The sequence below is a fragment of the Wyeomyia smithii genome, chromosome 2, assembly GCF_029784165.1.
Source record: "Wyeomyia smithii strain HCP4-BCI-WySm-NY-G18 chromosome 2, ASM2978416v1, whole genome shotgun sequence".
In the NCBI taxonomy this organism is placed as follows: Eukaryota; Metazoa; Arthropoda; class Insecta; order Diptera; family Culicidae; genus Wyeomyia; species Wyeomyia smithii.
This window is the reverse complement of record NC_073695.1, coordinates 4,763,343-4,784,585: the sequence shown is the minus strand read 5'-3', so window position 1 is coordinate 4,784,585 and position 21,243 is coordinate 4,763,343. Positions and strand designations below refer to the sequence as shown.

General features: G+C 36.9%; 1 protein-coding gene across 16 annotated transcripts in view; it reads right to left on the bottom strand.

Annotated features, from left to right (window-relative positions):
- LOC129721272 (potassium channel subfamily T member 2) overlaps positions 1-21,243 on the bottom strand; it is a 705,817-nt gene that overhangs the window by 47,318 nt on the left and 637,256 nt on the right. For 13 of the 16 annotated variants that reach the window (XM_055673643.1, XM_055673634.1, XM_055673639.1 and 10 more), the window contains 6 exons: positions 7,612-7,717; positions 7,339-7,554; positions 7,099-7,262; positions 6,905-7,016; positions 6,641-6,826; positions 6,251-6,463 (listed from right to left, as the gene is read on the bottom strand). In XM_055673643.1, the coding sequence (XP_055529618.1) occupies positions 6,251-6,463; positions 6,641-6,826; positions 6,905-7,016; positions 7,099-7,262; positions 7,339-7,554; positions 7,612-7,717 (997 nt within the window). The remainder of the gene's footprint in view (positions 1-6,250; positions 6,464-6,640; positions 6,827-6,904; positions 7,017-7,098; positions 7,263-7,338; positions 7,555-7,611; positions 7,718-21,243) is intronic. The other 3 variants (XM_055673640.1, XM_055673648.1, XM_055673650.1) reach the window with 1 other exon arrangement.

The following is a 21,243-nucleotide window of genomic DNA, read 5'->3' as shown; positions in this document are numbered from 1 at the left end:
CTTATCTAGGAAACCGTCAGATCGCCGTTAAGTTGGGAATGTCGCAATCAGCCTGGTTTAGCAACAATTCCGGTGTTCCTCAGGGCAGTATTGTTGGGTCTCTGCTCTTTTCTTTGTACATTAATAATGTGACTAAAGCTCTGGCACACGGTCATTGTACGCAAATAATAATAAAATTTTCTAAATTATTGAGAACCATGACGATTGCTGTAGACTTCAAACGATACTCGACTCGTTCATGACAGGTGCCTAATGGCTTTCCTTTACATCATAGCTATGTTATCATGGATAGCAGTGTTTTGTTGGACAACTCTACTGATCTTTAGTATGCAGGATTTTAGAAACTTCCTGTGATGTTTGTGATCCGTACTACGATATTTGGACACAGCGAAATCTTTTTATCCGGAGGATTTGTCGCAGATTGCCATGAAGGAACCCTGATCATCTGCCGCCATACGAAACCCTTTGCTTGCTGGTTGGGAGCGTCGCAAGCATATACTGGCCAGGACAGTTCATAAAATTCTCACAAGATATTATGATTGCTTTGCTATCTTGACAAAGCTTCAGCTGCAATAGACTATTTTACGAACTGACAGGTGTCTCGGATCCTGCTGATATTGATATTGCTTTTACGTGCGTTATGTCAGCGGTTCCGAGAATTTCATTCATGAATTGAGTTCAAAAAAGTCTCTTAAAATGCTCTATGGCCTCTTCTTCCACAACGTCATCAGCGATTAGGCTACAGATAAACACATACCGCACGAACTATGATACCTATTGCCCATGATATAGAGAAAGCTTTTCACAGAAGCCATTCTGTCTGGAAGCTTTCTTGGGTATGGAGGGAGCTTTTGATAGTGTTCCCTTCAATGCTACAATTGAAGCGGCACTTTGTCATGAAATACCCTCAGTTATTGTTACGTGGATACATAAGGTGCTGGAAAATCGTAATATAAACTCATCGTTAAGGCGAGCAAATATAAAAATTCAATTCGTTAAAGGATGTCCCCAGAGAGGAGTTTTGTCACCTCTACTGTGGAATCTTGTAGCAGATGGTCTGCTACGAGAACTTAAAGACACAATATAATAAAATTATAAGCACTAAAAAACTGAAAACGAAAGAAACTAGAAAGTGGTGTCATGAAATTGGGCAACATTGTTCCCTTGGTTCTGAAGTCCTTTAAACAGATTAGATAAAACACCTTGGAGTCATATCAGGTTCTAAGCTTAACTGGTCTACTCATAACGACTTTAGAATCGAAAAAAAAAAATAGTAAGACCATTTTTAGCTTAGGGAAGACTTGTAAGGTGACAGAAGGTAGAATTGAGTATAATTCAGAGGCGGATGTGCCTCATGGCGTTGTCTCGTGCATTCTCTACAACACTCTTTGCCGCCTTAGAAGCCCTTTTTGGCATAAAGCCTTTGAAAATTTCCTTCAAACAGGAAGTCTACTCATGTGCATACCAATTACAAGCAAATGGACTATGGCACCATGGTATTACAAAAACTTTGCCTAATGATTATTGAGGATATTGGGGTATTTTGAAAGACTACTATCTGATAACACAGTGCAACAATTTTTTTGCTTTGGCTTCTATGTATGATTTTTTGATGAAGTTTAATGCGAAAATAAATTTTCCGGAGTTTGAACATATTTCAACTTAAGGGGCAACGAAGGCACCATTTTGAATTTTTGAGAAACTGGAAATTTTCGATGTTTTTTCAACGCCATTTTGTTTTAAAACCAAATATCAAAATACTAAGAATTTGTGCACATATTAGCATCTTTTTACCCATATTTTGAAAAAAAAACAGATCTTAAATCGGACAAAAACTGAGCTCAAAACGGTGATTCTACGAAACCGGTTTTGGCATTGTTTTAGTGTATTTCACAAAGCAAAATAATATCGATTATTTCTGAACATAAATGGTAATTCGTCAATATCTTAAAGTGATAGTCAAATAATATCTTGTCTTGGGTAAAAAAGTCTCAGAAAACGAATGGTAGGTGTCTGATCTACGTAAAATGTCAGCAAAATGTCAATTTTGCCCCAATTCCCCTACAATACAAAAACAGGTTTATCTGCTGATATTTTACGTAGGTTCTCAGATCTTTCTAATATCTTGTCTATCATGTTACAAAACGGCATCAGAAAAACAGTGGTTTGGCACGCCTAATCACACACTCTCAATACGCGTTGCGTTGCAGTAGAGAAATGAGTGCGAGAGAGAATCGTAGAGAACAACTTAGGAGATCAAGTATTTTGCTGCTATCATTAGCGATACCACTTACTGTGCAACGCACGGGCTGTTTAAATTACAGTCATACCTCGATATAAGGCAACTTTAGTTTTATTTTCGTTACGTTATATCGAGTTACGTTATATCGAAGCAAAAATAGTAGGAGGGTGGTATCCGGGATACGACCGCATAGTTGACGTAGGACTACAATATTTGATTTGAGCTCGTTTTACTTTTGGCACGGTTCGATTTTGGCACACATGTACCAAAACGAGCGATTATGTCTAAACACGTTTCTTAGTCTTCTTGATTATTTCAACCAATTTAAGCTCAACATCCTCCAAAAGAAGGGTATTTTGGTTCTTTACGTTGCCGAAGCGAATGACCGGAATAGGTAAAACGGTTTCTGGATCATGACCGGAACATGTGCCGGTAATATGTATAATGATCATGATCTGAGCAGTGCTAAGCCTCTAATTCCTCGAATAGTAATATCAAGTATCTAGGTCATCAGCCTCAATTCATCAAGCGTGTTTGGCGAAATCGAACGGGGTCTGTATTTTGATTATTTTATTTTTTTTTTTGTCACATAATAAAATTTTCCTGCAGTTACAAGTTCGTGGAAAAAATAACGATAAAAAATTACAGTTTTTTAACAAAAATGTGTATTCACAGAAAATTTTCAATGGACATGAGAAAAACAGAGTGTAGAGATCAAAAATAAACAACGCATTTTATCTGTACAATGAACCTAATTTATATACCATGATATCTGCCTCTACCGACACGTACAGAATTTTGCTGTCCCCGGTGGCGCAGCGTATTTTGCGGCACCCGAATAATCATGTTGAATTCTGATATTTGCTACTACATATTCGAAACAAGAAGAAGAAGACAATTCAAACGGCAATTTGATTGTGTTCCAGATTGCAAAACGATACCTACGCGTTAATCCAACACGCCCCACTGTGCGTCGGCAACGGCAATGTAGTCTTCACTTGGCTTGGCTGCACACTAATGAATATCGAGTTCTACTGCATTGATAGACGACGGGTGACCAGCGCTTTATTCGTACATTGCTCGGTGCAGTACTGTTGCCTGTACCAGCATGTTTTCCATCAAGACATCAGTTTTAATAACATTCTCACAGCAGAACGTAAAACTGTCTAAAAATGGAAAAAAAAATCAATATAGTCTAGGCTCATAGAAGCAAACGTTAGTTGACCTATTGGTTCGGGGAGATTCTGTCATTTTTTTTTTGCCACTGCTATACAGGATATCACAGCAAGCAGTTGGTGTCTACTCATGAAGTCTGTGCAAGGCGTGCTCGCATGTGATTGGTACATTGTTCGTAAAAATTCAACCTTGAAACTTTTATTCAATTTTCACTGTTAAACAATGAAATGATAATGATAACTAAGGAATCACAAAATTGTCCATCATTTTATCAATCCAACGACATATTGATTATTGTAATCCATCATGTGGTCCCATCAGTATTACCGTTTGAAATCTTTCATTCCAACGTTACACCTTGGTTTCAGTTTCCGCAGAATGTATCTCGATATAGTGCGGTTAGACGTAGCTCTACGTCAAAAAAAATATTTTTAAATTATGCAAGACTGTTGGTGGTTACTCACAGATACGCGAAAACCTGTTTACCATAACCTATCAGTATTTTTAAACCTTCCTTATGCCCATTTAGAAATACTATCAGAAGCAAAAAAAAATTTTTTAATTGATACAACAGGTCACTCAGAGATATGTGAAAACCTGTTTCCCATCACCTATCAGTATTTTCAAACCATTCTTATGCCCATTTAGAACAATTTTCAACAAGCAAAAAAAAATTTTTTTTAATTGATGCAAGACTGTCACAGACGCGCGAAAACCTTTTTCCCATTACCTATCAGTATTTTCAACCCTTTCTTTTACACATTTAGAGAAAATTTCAACAAGCACAAAAAATTGTTTTTTTAAATAATGCAAGACTGTAAATTGTTACTGAAGGATGTATGAAAACCTATTTCCCATAACCTATTAGTATTTTTAAACCTTCCTTTTGCCCATTTTGGACAATTTTCGCATTGGTTTCATTGGTTTCAAAACTTACTACAAACATTTTTTTGAAGCAATTTATAGCCCAAAAACAGTTGCTGTATCATTTAATTTCAATTTCAATACATTTTAAAAACGTTATATCGAGGTATAAGTTACGTTATATCGAGTTACGTTATATAGAGGTTGCCTTATATCGAGGTATGACTGTACTTGTTGTGTAGTTCAGTCAACAATCGTTTCTGAAACAATATTCGAATCAACTTTTGGAATTTCATTCAGCAGTGGATCTTAGTAGAGTAATTAGACACCTTGTGGTCCTTGGAAAAACCAATGACGACCGTATGGCACCAATAATAAGTAGGCAAGTCAAGAGATAAGACTGAGAGATGATGGACAGGAGGAAAAAATCGGTACAGAAAATTGTTTCTCTCCGGGGTTTCAGTAGAATTTAATTAATAAAATCAATCTAGCAACAGACTTGACTCCAGGCGGTCTTTATTTTCTTCGCACACGATGACATGTTGTTTCAAAAAAGAAAGCTCAATTTCGATAATTTCTGTGCATTTTTCATCGATCATATTACTGAAACTATGACTGTCTTGCTGCTTAGAATCCAAATTCAATTTCCATACAATTTTTATTCATTATTATTATTAACATAAATTAAATATCATCACCCCTCCGCCACTGTCTGGAATCAATGAAATGTCTGTCTGGAAATCGACTCCAGATGTCATTTTGAAATTCAAGATGGCTGAATATGCAGTATAGAGTATAATAAAAGATTATAGAATTTTGCAATTTTTTTATCTCCAGGAACTAGTTCTAGTTCTAAACAAAATTCTATTTTAATATTTATCTTTTTTTCGTTTACTCAGATAGGCTAATACTTCTTCCCATAGTTAACGCACTGTGAGACATCAACAATTCTGTTAAGCAAGATTTCAAGTAAGCGAAGTAGCTTAAATTACCAATGTCATCAGACCCATAGAAAGTCGCGAATAAATCTTAGAGATCGCTGCCAACGACCATATGAATTAGCACGAAGTTTCCCCCAGGGGTATTTGTTTTAGAAAGTTCGCATCTTCCAATGAGTGACTTGATTTAAGAAAAAGAGCAATCAAAATACGTTTCTATTCTACACTAGCTATTGGCTGCTCGAGAGTTAAACGGACAGAGAAACAAATTCGAAATTCGTTCGCGGGAATTGTTTTGAATGATAGTTAGTGCTAGCAGTAGCAGTTGTAGTAGTGATAGTAACAATCTCCGACAGCAAGCAGCAATTCATTCATTTCGTACGTATGTATAGAAAAAAAAAGTAAAACTACACTCGACAGTTTCGAACTAGTTGTTGGTCTGTCTGTGAGGCACTACTGCGGGGGAGGTTAGCGGACAGGAGTACGCGAGATACCTTCGGCAGCAACATGAGAATAGCACTGTTTTGACAGAAGGTACAACTTCGAAATGAAAAAATTGATTCGGTTTTCGATTACTACTAGTTTTTTTTGCTCAGTGTAAGGCGAGTGTTGCTTTGATGAATGAGCGTGATTTTCTCTTTTGAGTAGCTAGATTGTGGGTTCTGAGTGAAGCTGTCAAACGTCGATTGATGGGAAGCATGTGACAGATTGAGCTTGAAAAAAACAAAACGGAAAAAGCTTCACTTCGAAATAGAAGATATTAAAGATAAAGAGAAGAAATAGAAGGAGAGAAAAAGTGAAGAAAGAGAGGGTATAGACAAGTGACCTAAACGGAAACTTAGAAACAATAGAATCAGTAAGAAAACAAAATTGAAAAAGATGAAAGAAAGTTTTAACGTGATAAGTAAAAAGAAATTTACACAATTCACACGGCTGGTTTGTTGCCGCGGATAGAAAGAGAGAGAGAAAAAAGAAAACAAACGGAAACGCAAACGGAAGAATCTGGCAAACCGAGAGGAATGGGACTCACCGTTGGTCGCAACCGCACACAATGTTTAATGCCAAACGATCCGAAGGGACGCCATTTTTCGGTGATGGGCGAACTACTCACATGTGACGCTTCCGCGCCGCTCGTCTCCTGGGTGCGGTAGATGCCGATCGGAATTTCACAGGTGGTCGAACACAGTTTCTGGTACAGCCGGCCGTACGTCCGGATCCACATGTCATCCTTTGAGATTTTCATCTGAGCAAACGAAAGCAGAGCAAAAGTTGTGCTGGTTATAAGGATCAGAACAAACGAAAATCACAGGCTGAAACACGTAAGGATTATTGCCAAAAACCAAAAAGACTTCAGCAGGAATGAACCGAACGCAAACAACAGCAGGACGTGAGACAGACAGAGTGACGCAGCCCGACTCACCGAAGTTAGGAAGCCGCTGCCTGGTGCCTGGTCGATACCCAACAGCAGTCGCACGAAGGTGATTACGTAGTCCTTGACGAAAGCCTGATACAGCAGGGTGTCGAGCATCGAAGCGCTGAAAACGTTCCCGGCGGCGAACGGCAATCGGAACATGTATGATATGTGCGAACCTCGCTCCTTCTCTCGCTGTTGGAGATCATTAAAAGTATCAACGGAATTGGAGCCTACCGGTGGTAGTAGTGCATCGAGTGCATCGTAAGTTACCTTCTCCATTTTGCTCAAGTGTAGGGCGTATTTGTCGTGCGCTCGGAACTGCATAAACCTCATGTTCGAACTCTGTGACAGCTCAGTAATGCTGCGAATGCTCGGGAAGAACCTAAAAATCACAGTATAAGAAACGAAACATTCTCACTCTGAATCCTCCTCCGGCAATCGAAAAAGTAGAAAAAGTCGCCTACTTGAACATGGTTTGCACTGCAACGATGGTATTACAATCGGCTAGTGTGTCTTCCTCGGCCGAATTGGACAGTTCCTTGTTGACTACCACAACATTCTCGGCAAGCGTGATGCCAGCACGCAGCAGATCATCCAAGCAATCGATGGAACCCAACATCCAGTAAACCTAGACAAAGAAGTGAATTAGAAGAAATAACAAGTCTAGAGGGTCTTGCATTTCGTAAGCTTCCGCTTTCAGTTACCAGTGGAAAGTAGGAGATGGCATCCAGGAAGGCTATATCCGGTCGCCGTTCCAGCAGCAGAATGATCGGATTTAGCGAGGTTTTCGAGCGGAAGTGCGCCCTCAGGGGTATGATGAAGTTGTAGATACCATTCGAGGCATAGTCAGCAGCTAGGATGATGGTTTTGTTTTGCCACTGGTATTCTTTAGCGTTTCGGTAACTACAGTGTTCGCAGACCTGTGAATAAAAAGTCACTTAACGTCGAGTTCAGTTTAAAGCTGCTTTGAATCATACTTGAGCAAGTTGTAGGCAGCAGAGTGGTTTTTTCTCCTTCAGCAGGAAGCACAGCGTCGGACTGACTCCGATGAAAGGCGAAACGGGGGGAAAACCTTTGACAATTCTGCAAAAGAAAAATCGGGTTTTGGGATTTACTCTCACTGTCAGTTGCACGTGACGATGAGAAATGTCGACCAGCTTAAGCTTAATGTTCTTACAATTTTTTTACGCTCAAAAGAAACACAACATTGCCTACCCACTAATTACTCAAAATTTCAGATCGGTGCTAGCGGATTACGCACGAATGATGCAGCAGCGGTCTATGTAAACTAATTAACACCTCCTAGCTTCTAAAAGCGTTTGTAACTATTGAACATAACTGGAACAATTATTGCGACTTAGAAAGGTCATTTCCGAACGAGTAAACCATAGTAAAAGCTATTCTATCAACAGTGTTTTCAAAAAGGAGCACAATTTAACAAACCAATTCAGGAGCAGCTAAATGCGTTGCTGATCCTGAAACCACAAATTAATAACGGTTGACTTATCTATTTTAGAGCCCAGTCCATTACTTGTGTGGTTGCATCAAAACCCTTAAATAACAGACCTCATTACAAATTATCAGAGACTAGAAGCAGAGTGTCGCGTGATCAGGCGACAATGAATCCGTACCCCATCGTATTAGATGGGTCGATAAAATAAAAAAAAATGCCCAAGAGTTCAAACTGAAAAAATGAAAGATTATAGCTCTTCAACCATTCCTGTATTTCCGTAAGCCAACGTAGAAGCGACGAACCCGGCGAGCACTTACCGTGCGGCATTTGGACGCATTTCTGTATAGAGTGCTCTAATCTATATAAGAGCAACTATTTTGAGTTTTAGGATAAACTTTTTTTCGCTTTTGTCGACCAATGTTATAGATTGTTAACAGTTCCTGTGCATTTTGTTGCCCATAGCCGTCTCGAAAGAGCGTCGAAAGGCAGCAGAGTAATTGCTCGCCGGGTTCGTCGTTTTTCCATTTACTTCCGGGAAAGCTTTATTAATTTAAAATCGTCAATATCTCAATTCTTTGTTTGTCATTCTTTTATAAAATTCATGATAAATTCATTTTAATTTTTGCATTCTCTCTTCACTATACTATACTGCCCTGTGTACTCTAGCTGGAATATCGTGTTGTTCTGAGTTCGTTTCATAGAGATGGACTCGAAAACAGCGATTTCTCAGGTAGCTTTTAACCCTTTTTGTTCAGGTCCCTGTACCGGACAAGTTTGTGGATCAGCTCGTCGTGCTACATATTGTCGAATGCTTCTTCCAAATTCATCAATGCCATGGTAGTGTTGTTGAAGAGTGATTTGTTTCGGCAGGTGATGTTTTCCTCTTGAACAAGCTGTTGATTAGCGAAACGCCCTTTCCGAACTGCTCCGGAATGATGACCTCGTGTATTTCGATGACATACGCGGGAGCATGAGCCTTTCGAAAACTTTGCTGATAGTAGTGTGATGGATCTCTAGCTTGTCGAGTGGGCTTCAGAATGGGAATACTTTTTTCTGTCTTCAATCTGGTCGGAAATTCAAACTTAAAACACTTTGTGAAACGGCCGCAAGGAACCGTAAGCTTTGGTGCAAAGTTTCTTCAGTACCAGGTTGAAGATTACATCGTTACCTGTCGTCTCCATATTTTTGCTGGCCGCAGAAAAGTCGTGAATTTGATGTTCGAACTAAGCAATAGTCTTTCGTACCATGTCCTTATGAGGACTTACCATGTAAGCTCCGACGTTGTGCACCAAGACGAGCTTGTTGGTGATTGAACTCACTGTCTCGAGGGGAAGTACCAAAAAGCCTCTTTCATCGTCCTTCAGGAGTTGTATCTTTTTTTTTTTTTTTTTTTTAAGGGGGGATTTGTTAGTAGCTTAAGTATTTATGATAAATATTAGTAAATAATGAGTATGTGTGTCCAATCACAAATGGTGACTTCTCAACACTGTTAGAAATTTGTAATTTTAATTGTTAGGATTTGTTTGCTTTCGCAATTAGGACTTATCATTCGTAGGGATTTAAACCTACTTGTCAGAAAAGGGGAAGTAAACTTACAACCAACTTAATTGCTAACTTATTGGCTATAAAGAGAGCTTATCGTAGCAATTGAGGATTGCAACGATTTTTGTCGAAAATTGTTAATAATTTTATTTGACATAGCTTCTAATGGTTCAACACCAGTAAGTCTATGTAATTCGAGTGTACCAAACCAAGGAGGACGCTTCAAAATCATTTTTAGAATTTTATTCTGAATCCTTTGGAGCGTTTTCTTCCTTGTTGAACAGCAACTTGACCAGATCGGTACAGCATAAAGCATTGCTGGTCTAAAAATTTGTTTGTAAATCAAAAGTTTGTTCTTTAAACAAAGTTTAGAATTCCTGTTAAGGAGAGGATATAAACATCTCGTATATTTGATGCACTTGGCTTGTATACTCTCAATGTGCTCTTTGAAAATAAGTTTTTTATCATAAATTAGTCCCAAGTACTTAACCTTGTCGGACCAACTTAAAATAACCCCATTCATCTTGACAACGTGATTATTGTTTGGCTTGAGGAAAGAAGCCCTAGGCTTATGCGGAAAAATTATCATTTGAGTTTTAGAAGCATTGGGAGAGATTTTCCACTTTTGCAAGTAGGAAGAAAAAATATCTAAACTTTTCTGCAATCGACTGCATATGACACGAAGACTTTTTCCTTTTACGGAAATGCTTGTGTCATCGCAGAACAATGACTTTGTGCATCCTGGAGGCAAATCAGGAAGATCTGAAGTGAATATGTTGTACAGGACTGGACCCAAGACTGAACCTTGAGGTACACCTGCTCTGACAGGAAATTTTGAATTCTGATAGACAACCTGCAGAGTTCGATCAGTAAGATAATTTTTTAAAATTTTGATTAGGAAAATTGGAAAATTAAAAGTTTGCAATTTCTCAACCAAACCTTTATGCCAAACACTGTCGAATGCTTTTTCTATGTCTAAAAGAGCAGCTCCAGTGGAATAACCTTCAGATTTGTTAGCTCGTATCATATTAGTAACTCTGAGCAATTGATGAGTTGTGGAATGCCCATGGCGAAATCCAAACTGTTCATTTGCAAAAATTGAATTTTCGTTGATGTGTGACATCATTCTGTTAAGAATAACTCTCTCAAACAGTTTACTTATTGAAGAAAGCAAACTGATTGGTCGATAACTTGAAACTTCAGCTGGGTTCTTATCCGGTTTTAAAATTGGAGTAATTTTTGCATTTTTCCATAATTTGGGAAAATATGCAATTTTGAAGCAGCAATTGAAAATTTTCACTAAAAATTCCATTGTGCTCTCAGGGAGATGTTTGATTAGTATATTAAAGATTCCATCGTCACCAGGTGCTTTCATATTTTTGAAATTTTTAATAATTGATTTAATCTCATTCAAGTTAGTTTCTATTATTTCTGCAGGTAAAAAATTCTGGGAAGAAATTAAATCAAATTGACGAGTGACTTCATTTTCAATTGGACTCACAAAATTCAAATTTAAGTTATGAACACTCTCAAACTGCTGAGCAAGTCTTTGAGGCTTTTGTTCATTGGATACAAGAAAACGTTCACCATCTTTTAAAACTGGAATAGGCTTTGAAGGTTTCTTAAGAATCTTCGACAGCTTCCAAAATGGTTTTGAATATGGTTTCAATTTTTCAACTTTAGTCTCAAAATTTTGATTTCTCAGAAGAGTAAATCTATGCTTAATCTCTTTCTGTAAATCTTTATAAATAGTTTTAAAAACAGGGTCACGAGAACGTTGATATTGACGTCTGCGGACATTTTTCAAACGAATTAGAAGTTGAAGATTTTCGTCAATTATTGATGAATCAAATTTCACTTGAGCCTTTGGAACAGAATAATTCCTGGCATCAACAATTGCACATTTTAATGCTTCCAAAGCGGAATCAATATTCACTTCGTTTTGCAAATCAAGCTCATTATTGAAATTTCTCTCAATATGAGTTTTGTAACTTTCCCAATTAGCCTTGTTATAATTAAAAACAGAGCTCATAGAGTTTAAAACTGATTCATGGGATAAAGAAAAAGTTATTGGAAGATGGTCAGAATCAAAGTCAGCATGTGTGATCAAATCACTACATACATGACTTTGATCTGTTAGCACCAAATCAATTGTTGAAGGGTTTCTTACAGAAGAAAAGCATGTAGGACTATTCGGAGACAAAATAGAATAGTATCCTGAAGAACAATCATTGAATAAAATTTTGCCATTGGAATTACTTTGAGAATTATTCCATGAACGATGTTTAGCGTTAAAATCGCCGATTATGAAAAATTTCGAACGATTTCTGGTGAGTTTTTGTAAATCACCTTTAAAATAATTTTTGTGCTCGCATGTGCATTGAAATGGTAAATATGCTGCGGCAATAAATAAAATCCCAAGTTCAGTTTGAGCTTCAATTCCCAAAGTTTCAATAACTTTCGTCTCAAGATGGGGAAGAGCACGATGTTTGATTCGGCGATGAATAACAATTGCAACTCCACCGCCGGAACCCTGAATCCTATCATATCTATGAACCACGTAATTGGGATCATATTTTAATTTTATGTTAGGTTTCAAAAATGTTTCAGTAATAATTGCAATATGCACATTATTTACTGTTAAAAAATAAAAAGCTCATTCTCATTGGCCTTCAATGAGCGAGCATTCCAATTTAATATTTTAATTGTTTTATTTAAAATCATTGCTAAATTTTAAATTAGAAACAATTTTAATAGTAAAATTTGTGCCTATTTGAATGGCTTCAAACATTGATTTTGCCTGCAACATGGCGTTCATAAGATCGAACATTGCCTGTTGCAAAAAAGAAAGTTTACCTGCCGTAATAGGCCCCAGGCAGTTGACATTAGAAAAAATATTTTCGGCAGCAATATTAGCTGGAGTAACAAGTGTACAATTATTTTCTAGCGTGTTTTGCTTACCCATATTAACGGTCATTTTCGAACAACCAACACTAGGCGGTATAATGTTCGAACTACCTGTAACCTGTGCATACGTAAACGGGTATGCAAAGGAGTAGGTTAACTATGCGTTACTGGTACGCTTGGAGAATTTTGTTTTGAAGTTGGTTTTAATTGAGAAATTGAATTTTGTTTACCTTGCCTTGCCTTAACAATTGCTAAACGGACTGGGCATTGATAAAAATTTGACATATGGTTGCCGTTACAATTCGCACAGCGAAAATTTTTACTCTCTTTCACAGGACATGTGTCCTTTTTGTGAGAAGAGTTTCCACAATTAAGACATTTTTGGTCCATGTTACAGAATTTGGAACCATGGCCATAACGTTGGCAAGTACGGCATTGGGTGATATGCTTTTCACCTCCGCCATACTTCCTATAAATTTCCCACTTTACACGCACATTATACAAAGCATGTGCTTTTTCAAAAAATTTTAAGTTGTTAACCTCATTGCGGTTAAAATGAATTAAATAATTAACAAGGGAAATTCCAGTTTTCTGACTGTTTTCGCCTCGTGATTTTTGTTTCATTAGAATTACTTGGGTAGGGGCTATGCCAAGTAATTCTGTTAAAGTAAGTTTGATCTCATCAACGGTTTGATCGTTGGTGAGACCTTTCAAGACAACCTTGAACGGCTTGGCGTTCTTGGTGTCATATGTAAAAAATTTGTGCATCTTGTCAGTTAAATACTGAACAAGACGAACACGACCCTTTACTGAGTCGGCTAATAAGCGGCATTCACCTCTACGGCCAATTTGATAGGTAACTTTAACGTCAGAAACAAACGTTGAAAGTTCCTTTTTGAATATATTAAATTCAGAAGAAATAGTTACCACAATAGGTGGAACTTTCTCATTTTTTAAAGATTTTATATTTTGTATAGTTTCATTATTAATAACTTCCATTTCACCAGCTTCTTGCTCAGGCAAAATATCAAAAGGATTGTCACTACAGACACTCGAAGTGTCAGAAAGAGATGCCTCTCTTTTCCTCCCCGCAGCGATGCGAGGTTTCTTTTTCCGTCCAGCCATTTCAGGTGATACGAAAAAAGTTAAAACAAATGTTAAATTCAAAAGTAGGTAGTCTTGAGAAAGACTGATGGGAAATAACTTTCAGGTAGTCTTTAAAAGACACACTGACAAAACACAAACTTTGAAGCTATAGGCAGTCAAAGACCAGTCCACAAGCAACCGAAAAAACGTCTGATTTTTAGAACAGTTCAAGACGCACTGATATTCATAACTTTAAAACTTTCTCTAGTGGGTGTCAGTGCCAGATCACCTCTGGGTCTAACACAGAACAGAATGGAAAGAAAAGAACTCAACTGTGCGATACAACAATCGATCAGACGATGAATGATGACTCTAATGAATCGATGATTAATGACCCGACCAGTGGTAATCCAAATCAGATTTTGTTGTTGGAGTACAGCCCGAAGCTGAACGAGACTTGGGAACATTGTAAGACCTGGAAGCCGTTGGAAAAGACCATTACATCGGAGGACTTGGAAGCCGTTTGATTACTGCCAATAGACAGTCGTGTTAGTATGAAGTGTGCTTGTATAGCGTGTGTGTATAGAGTGAAAGTGTACAGTCTGTGTGTGTATAAATAGCGTGTCCGTTGTATGGGTGTGGTAAAATCAAATTTTCACACCCATCATAGTCCTACGTCGGGCCCAAGTTCGTGTAGGAAGTACGTACCCGTGAACATTGGTTAGTTTTTTTTTCTTCATATGTTTTGGTTAGTTTTCAGTGTTTTGCAAAAAAACATTAAAAGTATCAAAATGCCAATAATGTCAAAAGTGTCAAAAAGGTCAACAATTTCAATAGTGTCAATAATATTGACAAAAATGTCAAAAGAGTCAACGCACGCTATCCTGGGGGGCTAATAGTGGTCTCGATTAACTAAATTAGTTGTGAGAATTCGTTATCGATATTGTTTTTGGCACATTTTGCATGGTGTAGGATAAGTACAACGCGTGTAGAGTGTAAGTGCCCCAGTGCTGAGTCGAGAAAATTTTGCGGCTGATCTACAGTCTTATAAGATATTATATAACACAATTGCTTGTTGAGTTGGTACTACCAAATGCTTTGTCGAGAGTGTTTTGATTATTAGTCATAAAGTCTACTATCAATCGTTCAACTCTTCATAGAATAGCCCACATGGATTTTTATATTATGCAACTGTTGAACAACGCGACTGACGCAAATTTCTCAACAGGCAACAATTATTTATGTGCTTTTGGGTAGGCAATATATGAAAATTAGGTTTTATTTTATTTGCATCCAGACACGTTTGCACGAGAAGTTGATATAATTATTCTAAAAATTGATCGCAGGCTGCATATTAATTATTGTACCTTGCAGGTGGGTATTTTCGATGCTTATAATTGACAGTGGTCCCCGTGGTTCTGTGGTTGGTGATGTCGATCGGCTAGCTCTTCCACACGGTTGTGATATCGGGTTCGATTCCCGGTCAGGTCGAGGAACTTTTCGAGCTGGAAAATTTCTCGACTCAGCATTAGGGCACGGCGTATCGTTGTACTTATCCTATAGCATGCGAAATGTGCCGAAAACAATATCGATAACGAATTCTCTCAACTAATCTAGTTGATCGAGACCGCATTAGCCCCCAGGCTAGCGTGCGATATTGTTTTCGTTTTTAATTGACAGTTTCTGAAAACGGCTAATTCAGGTATTGCATTGATTTTTGCTATTGATAGTAAACTTACGTGTACTTTATAGTACTGCGTTATGAAATACTCCTTAACAGCTTCAATTGAAAGCAAGCGATCGTCCCTAAAAGGACAGTTGAGTTGATTTTCTGCAAAGCTGAAATTCAAACGAATACTGAGCAGAATCATTTCAAATCGCCTGGAAATTCGCGAAAATTTAATCGACCATTTTAGATTTGAATGAAACTTTGCACACGTATTTGGCTTAGCAAACTGAGCATTTTTCACAGGTGCAGAGATTTTTTACACCCATGAGTTACATTCTAAAAGGGCGTATGCCTTTTGGCATAGGTTTTATTCGAAGCATTGTAGCCCAGAAACCGTTGGTTGTATAGAAAAATTGTCTGAGAATGAGTTGTAGGGAATTTAAAATGCACCATAAAAAAAATATACACTGTACAAAAAAAATTTTTTTGACCAAAAAAATTAAAAATAAACATTAAATTTCAATTTAAAAAAAAAAGAGTTGAATGTTTTTCTTATTTTTTTTTTTAAAGAAACTTGACGTTTATACGCAACTTTTAAAAAAAAGTCCAGAATGGAGAAATGAAAAATATTTTTTTTATGGTAAATTAATTTTTTTATGAAAATTCTAATTTAAACATTTTTCAAAATATTTGTATTCTGATGATTTTGAAAGATGCAGAGAGTCATTTTAAATCAAAAAGCTCTTGGTAGTTAACATTCTAAAGGCATTGGTTTTCGAGTTATTTCTAATTTAAGCTCGAAAAATTATAATTATTTGGGAAAATACACGTTTTTCTTAATTTGTCCATGGTTCTCCAGCAAAAACCATACGTTCATTGGAATGCTTGATCAAAAATATACAATTCATTCTTTGACAACAAAACGATTGGGCGAACGGTTCTCAAGAAAAGAGTTAAATGTTTTAAGTGCTATAAATATATATAAGAATCAAATATTTATTTTCGAGTTTTATTATCTGAAGAACATATTTTTTCAAGACATAGATACTTTACAGAACTAGTTTCACCTTATATTTCATATACATCATAAGTAAATGATTCGTCATCTTTTGAAAACAGCTTCGTTTGTATCTTATTTTCTGAAATCGAAACAAAAGAGTAATACTTTTGTGTGGCAGCTATTATTCTAGATTTTTTGAAAATATTGCTCCATTTTGTTACTCCTTGTTCATATTCTTCATATTATACCCAACTAGACCAATCATACAATTCTTTTGCGCTTGTAATGGGATGTTCATGTTCTTTAACTAAACTTGCATTTCTTGCCATTCGTTTTAATGTGTCACCAATTGCATCGCATGGGCCTTTACCATGAGGCAAATAATGCCACTCTGCATCGACGTTATATCTTGTTTTGAACTTGCAAAGTTTTTTCTATTTGTATATTGTGAGGCAGCTCCATCAGACATTAATATCGCTTTTTTCAACTCTATTGTTGTTTTCAAAAAACTCATTAATTTGGCAATGAACACCTGAACCGCAACAGTATCATGATGGAGTACTTCCGATATTATGATGAAGCTGGTATTCTTAAGTGTTCCAGATTCTGAATAGTAAACAACGAAGGGATGAACGGTGGCTTGACTATCATTCAAATAACTTAACGAATCACAAATTGATAAAGACGTATTAAAATGAGCTTGACTGTTCAATGTTTTTAATTTTGCAATAACGTTTTCGTTTAATTTGCGTAAGCTTGATGAGCACCGATGACCAGGAAAGGGTTTACAGCATTTAGGCTTGGTGTATTCCATTTTCACTTTATTCATCTTCACAAAATGCAAACTGTTACTAACACATCTGGAGTAGTGCAATCGTATTTATATACGAAAACAGATATTATAAGTAACCCAGTAGTTATTAGTTGCGTACTTTAAAAACAGTTAGTATTAGTAAACAAGTAGGTAGTATTGCACGACAAACATATTTTTTTATAAAACATTCGGCAAGGGGGAACGTGTAGGTAGGCTAAGTTTTAGCGCTTGAGTTATTTACCCAATCGTTTTGTTGTCAAAGAATGAATTGTATATTTTTGATCAAGCATTCCAATGAATGGAAGGTTTTTGCTGGAGAACCATGGACAAATTAGGAAAAACGTGTATTTTCCGAAACATAATTATTTTATCGAGCTTAAATTTAAAATAACTCGAAAACCAATGCGTTTAGAATGTTTACTACCAAGAGCTTTTTGATTCAAAATGACTCTCTGCATCTTTTAAAATCATCAGAATACAAATATTTTGAAAAATGTTTGAATTAGAATTTTTATAAAAAAATTGATCTACCATACAAAAATTATTTTTCATTTCTCCATCCTGGACTTTTTTTTAAAAGTTGCGTATTAATGTCGAGTTTCTTTAAAAAAAAATAAGAAAAAAATTCAACTCTTTTTTTTTCTAAATTGAAATTTAATGTTTATTTTTAATTTTTTTTTGGTCAAAAAAATTTTTTTGTTCAGTGTATATTTTTTATGGTGCATTTCTAATTCCCTACAACTCATTCTCAGACAATTTTACTATACTACCAACGGTTTCTGGGCTACAATGCTTCGAATAAAACCTATGCCAAAAGGCATACGCCCTTTTAGAATGTAACTCATGGGTGTAAATAATCGCTCCATCTGTGGAAAATGCTCAGTTTGCTGAGCCAAATACGTGTGCAAAGTTTCATTCAAATCAAAAATGGTCGATATTCGACCATCGGTGATTTGGCGCGATCTTGCTCTACTGCCTTTCTCCTCGTTTTCTCCGAAAGCAGAACAGCTTGGATATTCGGAAAAACATTTCCCAGGATAGAAGTTTGTCCAGTTTCTCGCCATTGTGAATTGCCATTTGCAGGCTGCTTCTAATTCTATTATCTCTAGCAGCATTACCCACTAATTCCAACACTACCTCAGCAAGGTACATTGCAGCCGCCAGATCGATAATTACACCTGAATACGGGTACTGGCCGTGGCATTAGCAGCCTTAGGACTGGCTGTGCGTCTTCTTCTACGCGCGAGAGTCGAGGACGACTCGCGAGACTCGCGAGAACGAATGAATAGTGATGTAAAGAAATAATTCCGTGCGATTTTCCTAAGTACTTACGGAGAGGACCAAGGCGACAAGTGGGTGGGGCCACTCACACGGTATTATGAAAGAAAATGAAAAAAAGGTTGAGCTGCGTTGCGCGTTATTTTTAGGTATCAATTTCTCAAAACTAAAAATAATACCTTTGAATTGGATTCCAAAAACGTCGGAATCGATCAAGTGGTTTCAAAGTTATGGTTTTTGTTTCAATAGTGTATATAGAAAACCCACTCTATTTTGGAACTGGTTACTCAAAATGCTTTAATTGTACTCAAATGGGCAGGAATTTTTTCTTCATGGAATATAGTTAGACTCGTGTTTTTTTTACTCTCAGTTTTGAAATAGGGTGGCCATTCAAAATGGCTCTATTCGATACATATTATTTTCAAAAACTAATAAGTAAGTTAGATTTCTCTAGAATAGTGCTACTAAGCTCTAGATTCAGTTTCCCCCCTAAATTCGATTTCTGGACCAATGTGCATTGTGTAGTAGTCAACACAGGATTTGATCTAGAGCTCAAACTAGAAAAAAGAAAGATCATACCTATTTAACAGTATTTGAAAATTTTGGAGCCCACAGCCACATCAAGTATTTAGAGATTTGAAAGAAATTCTCCCTTAGGCAACAGAGAATTTACTTCGTGGCCTTTTGCCGCATACCCGAATGGCTAGGGGCACCTTAATTCACAGAAGCTGTTAAAAGCTATAATCTTTCAATTATTTTCCAGTTCGGGCTCTAGGGTGAAACCTGTGTTGACTAACTTAGAAATCTGAACCTGTGCGCCGATCACATCATCGGCGGCGACGGCGTAAAAACAAATGCAGCGCGGCACGGTCTAACGCCCACAATGCCTTGAAAAAAAAAATCTATTTATTCTGCTTTCAAAGTTGGGTTTATTGTTTTGCAAAGCAAATGTCAAAAGTATCAAAGTGTCAATAATATCAATAATGTCAAAAGTGTGGAAAATGTCAACAATGTCACAAGTGTCAAAAATGATAGAAATATCAAATGTGTCAGAAATGGCAAGAATGTCCAAAATGGCAAAAGAGTAACAAATGTCAAATTTGTCCAAAGAGCTAAAATTATCAAAAAAAAAAAAATATTATAAAATGGCCGTTTTGTAAAAAGTAAAAATGTCAAAAGTTTGAAGTTGTGAATAATGTTAAAAATATCGAAAATGTCAATTTTCGCTGAAACCGTCCCACTGATGATACGAGGTTTTTCAGAAAGGATATGTTTGTGTATAAATGATTAAAGGTGGTGAGAAATGAGAAAACTACTTTGGTTTAATTACATTGGGGGCCTCAAACGAGTTTTAAAAAAAGTTGAGTTTTGAGCAATTCTTGACCTTTTCATCGCTCCATTTCTCTTGGATTTTTCATTGAACCCTCTACAGAAAGCCAGCCGTTTGAAAGAGGAATGATAGAGCTTTTATTTGAAGTTTTAAATAGTAGGAGGTTGTATCCATGACACGACCGCATGACTGACGAAGAAAACGCACACTTCCCAACAAACAATTTTGTTGATTCATAGCTTGTAAAGCTGCTGTTTAACGTATTTCGGCTGAGCTACAGCTTAGTAATCTGATAGATAATACTATTGTTTGTTGGGTTTTTATTAACAAATGCTTTGTTGAGAATGTTTCATTAATGAGTCATAAAGTCTACTATTATTTGTTCAAATCAAGTAACTCTTCATTGAATAGCCCACATGGATTCTCAACACAAATGTCACGAATAAACGCTTTTGTATTGTTTAAGTGCTTCTTGGCTGGCAATTTATAAAAAATAAGTTTTAATCTGTTTGTATTCAAAATATTGATCGCAGGTTGCATATTCATTACTGTACCTTGTAGGTAGGTATTGACAATGCTTTTAATTGACTTTTTAAGGTATGGCTAATTCAATAATTGTGTTGATTTTTGCTAGTAAATTAACGTGTACTGAGTTGTAAAAACTCAATAACTCATTAATTTTCTGCAAAGCTGAGAATCAATCGAATACTGCCTTTTGCCCTGTTTTCTTCGAAGGCAGAACAGCTTGTATATTCGGAAAAACATTTCCCCGGATAGAAGCTTGTCCAGTTTCTCGTCATTGCGATTTGCCATTTCCAGGCTGTTTCTCATTCGCTTATCGCTAGAAGCATTCCCCATCAATTCCAACACTTCCTCAGTAAGGTACATTGCAGCCACCAGATCGATAAGTACTCCTGTATACGGGTACTGGCCGTGGCGTTAGAAGCCTTAGCACTGGCTGTGCGTCTTCTTCTACGCGCGAGAGTCGAGGACGACGCGCGAGACTTGCGAGGACGAATGAATATTGATGTAAAGGTATAAATCCGTGTGATTTTCCTAAGTACTTACGGAGAGAACTAAGGCGACAAGTGGGTGGGGCCACGCACACGGTCTTATGGAAGAAAGTGAAAAAAGGTTGAGTTGCGTTGCGCGTTGTTTGCGCGCAAACTGCATTAGTTTGCCGTCAACTATTCAATCGTCAACAAATTCGTTATTAGGATGGCATCGAGGACACAAGCCGGCCATGAATAAGCGATAGAGTAGCCAAGTTCAACCTCCCGTGCAGTTGTTGTTACCAGGAGAGCTAGCTGAATACGTTGGGCCCGGAGCTAAAGCTATTAGGAAATACACTACACAATAAAAAAACTGCATTTGTTTAAATGCACCTAAATGGAGCCTTGGAAACTATGTAATATTCCGTGTGGCATATTGTTAATTTGCATGCATATTTATATTCAAAGCTTTAAGTTCATGGTTAAAAACGGTTCTGTTTTGTGCTTTATTAACGGTGTAAAATTGTATATTTTTTTC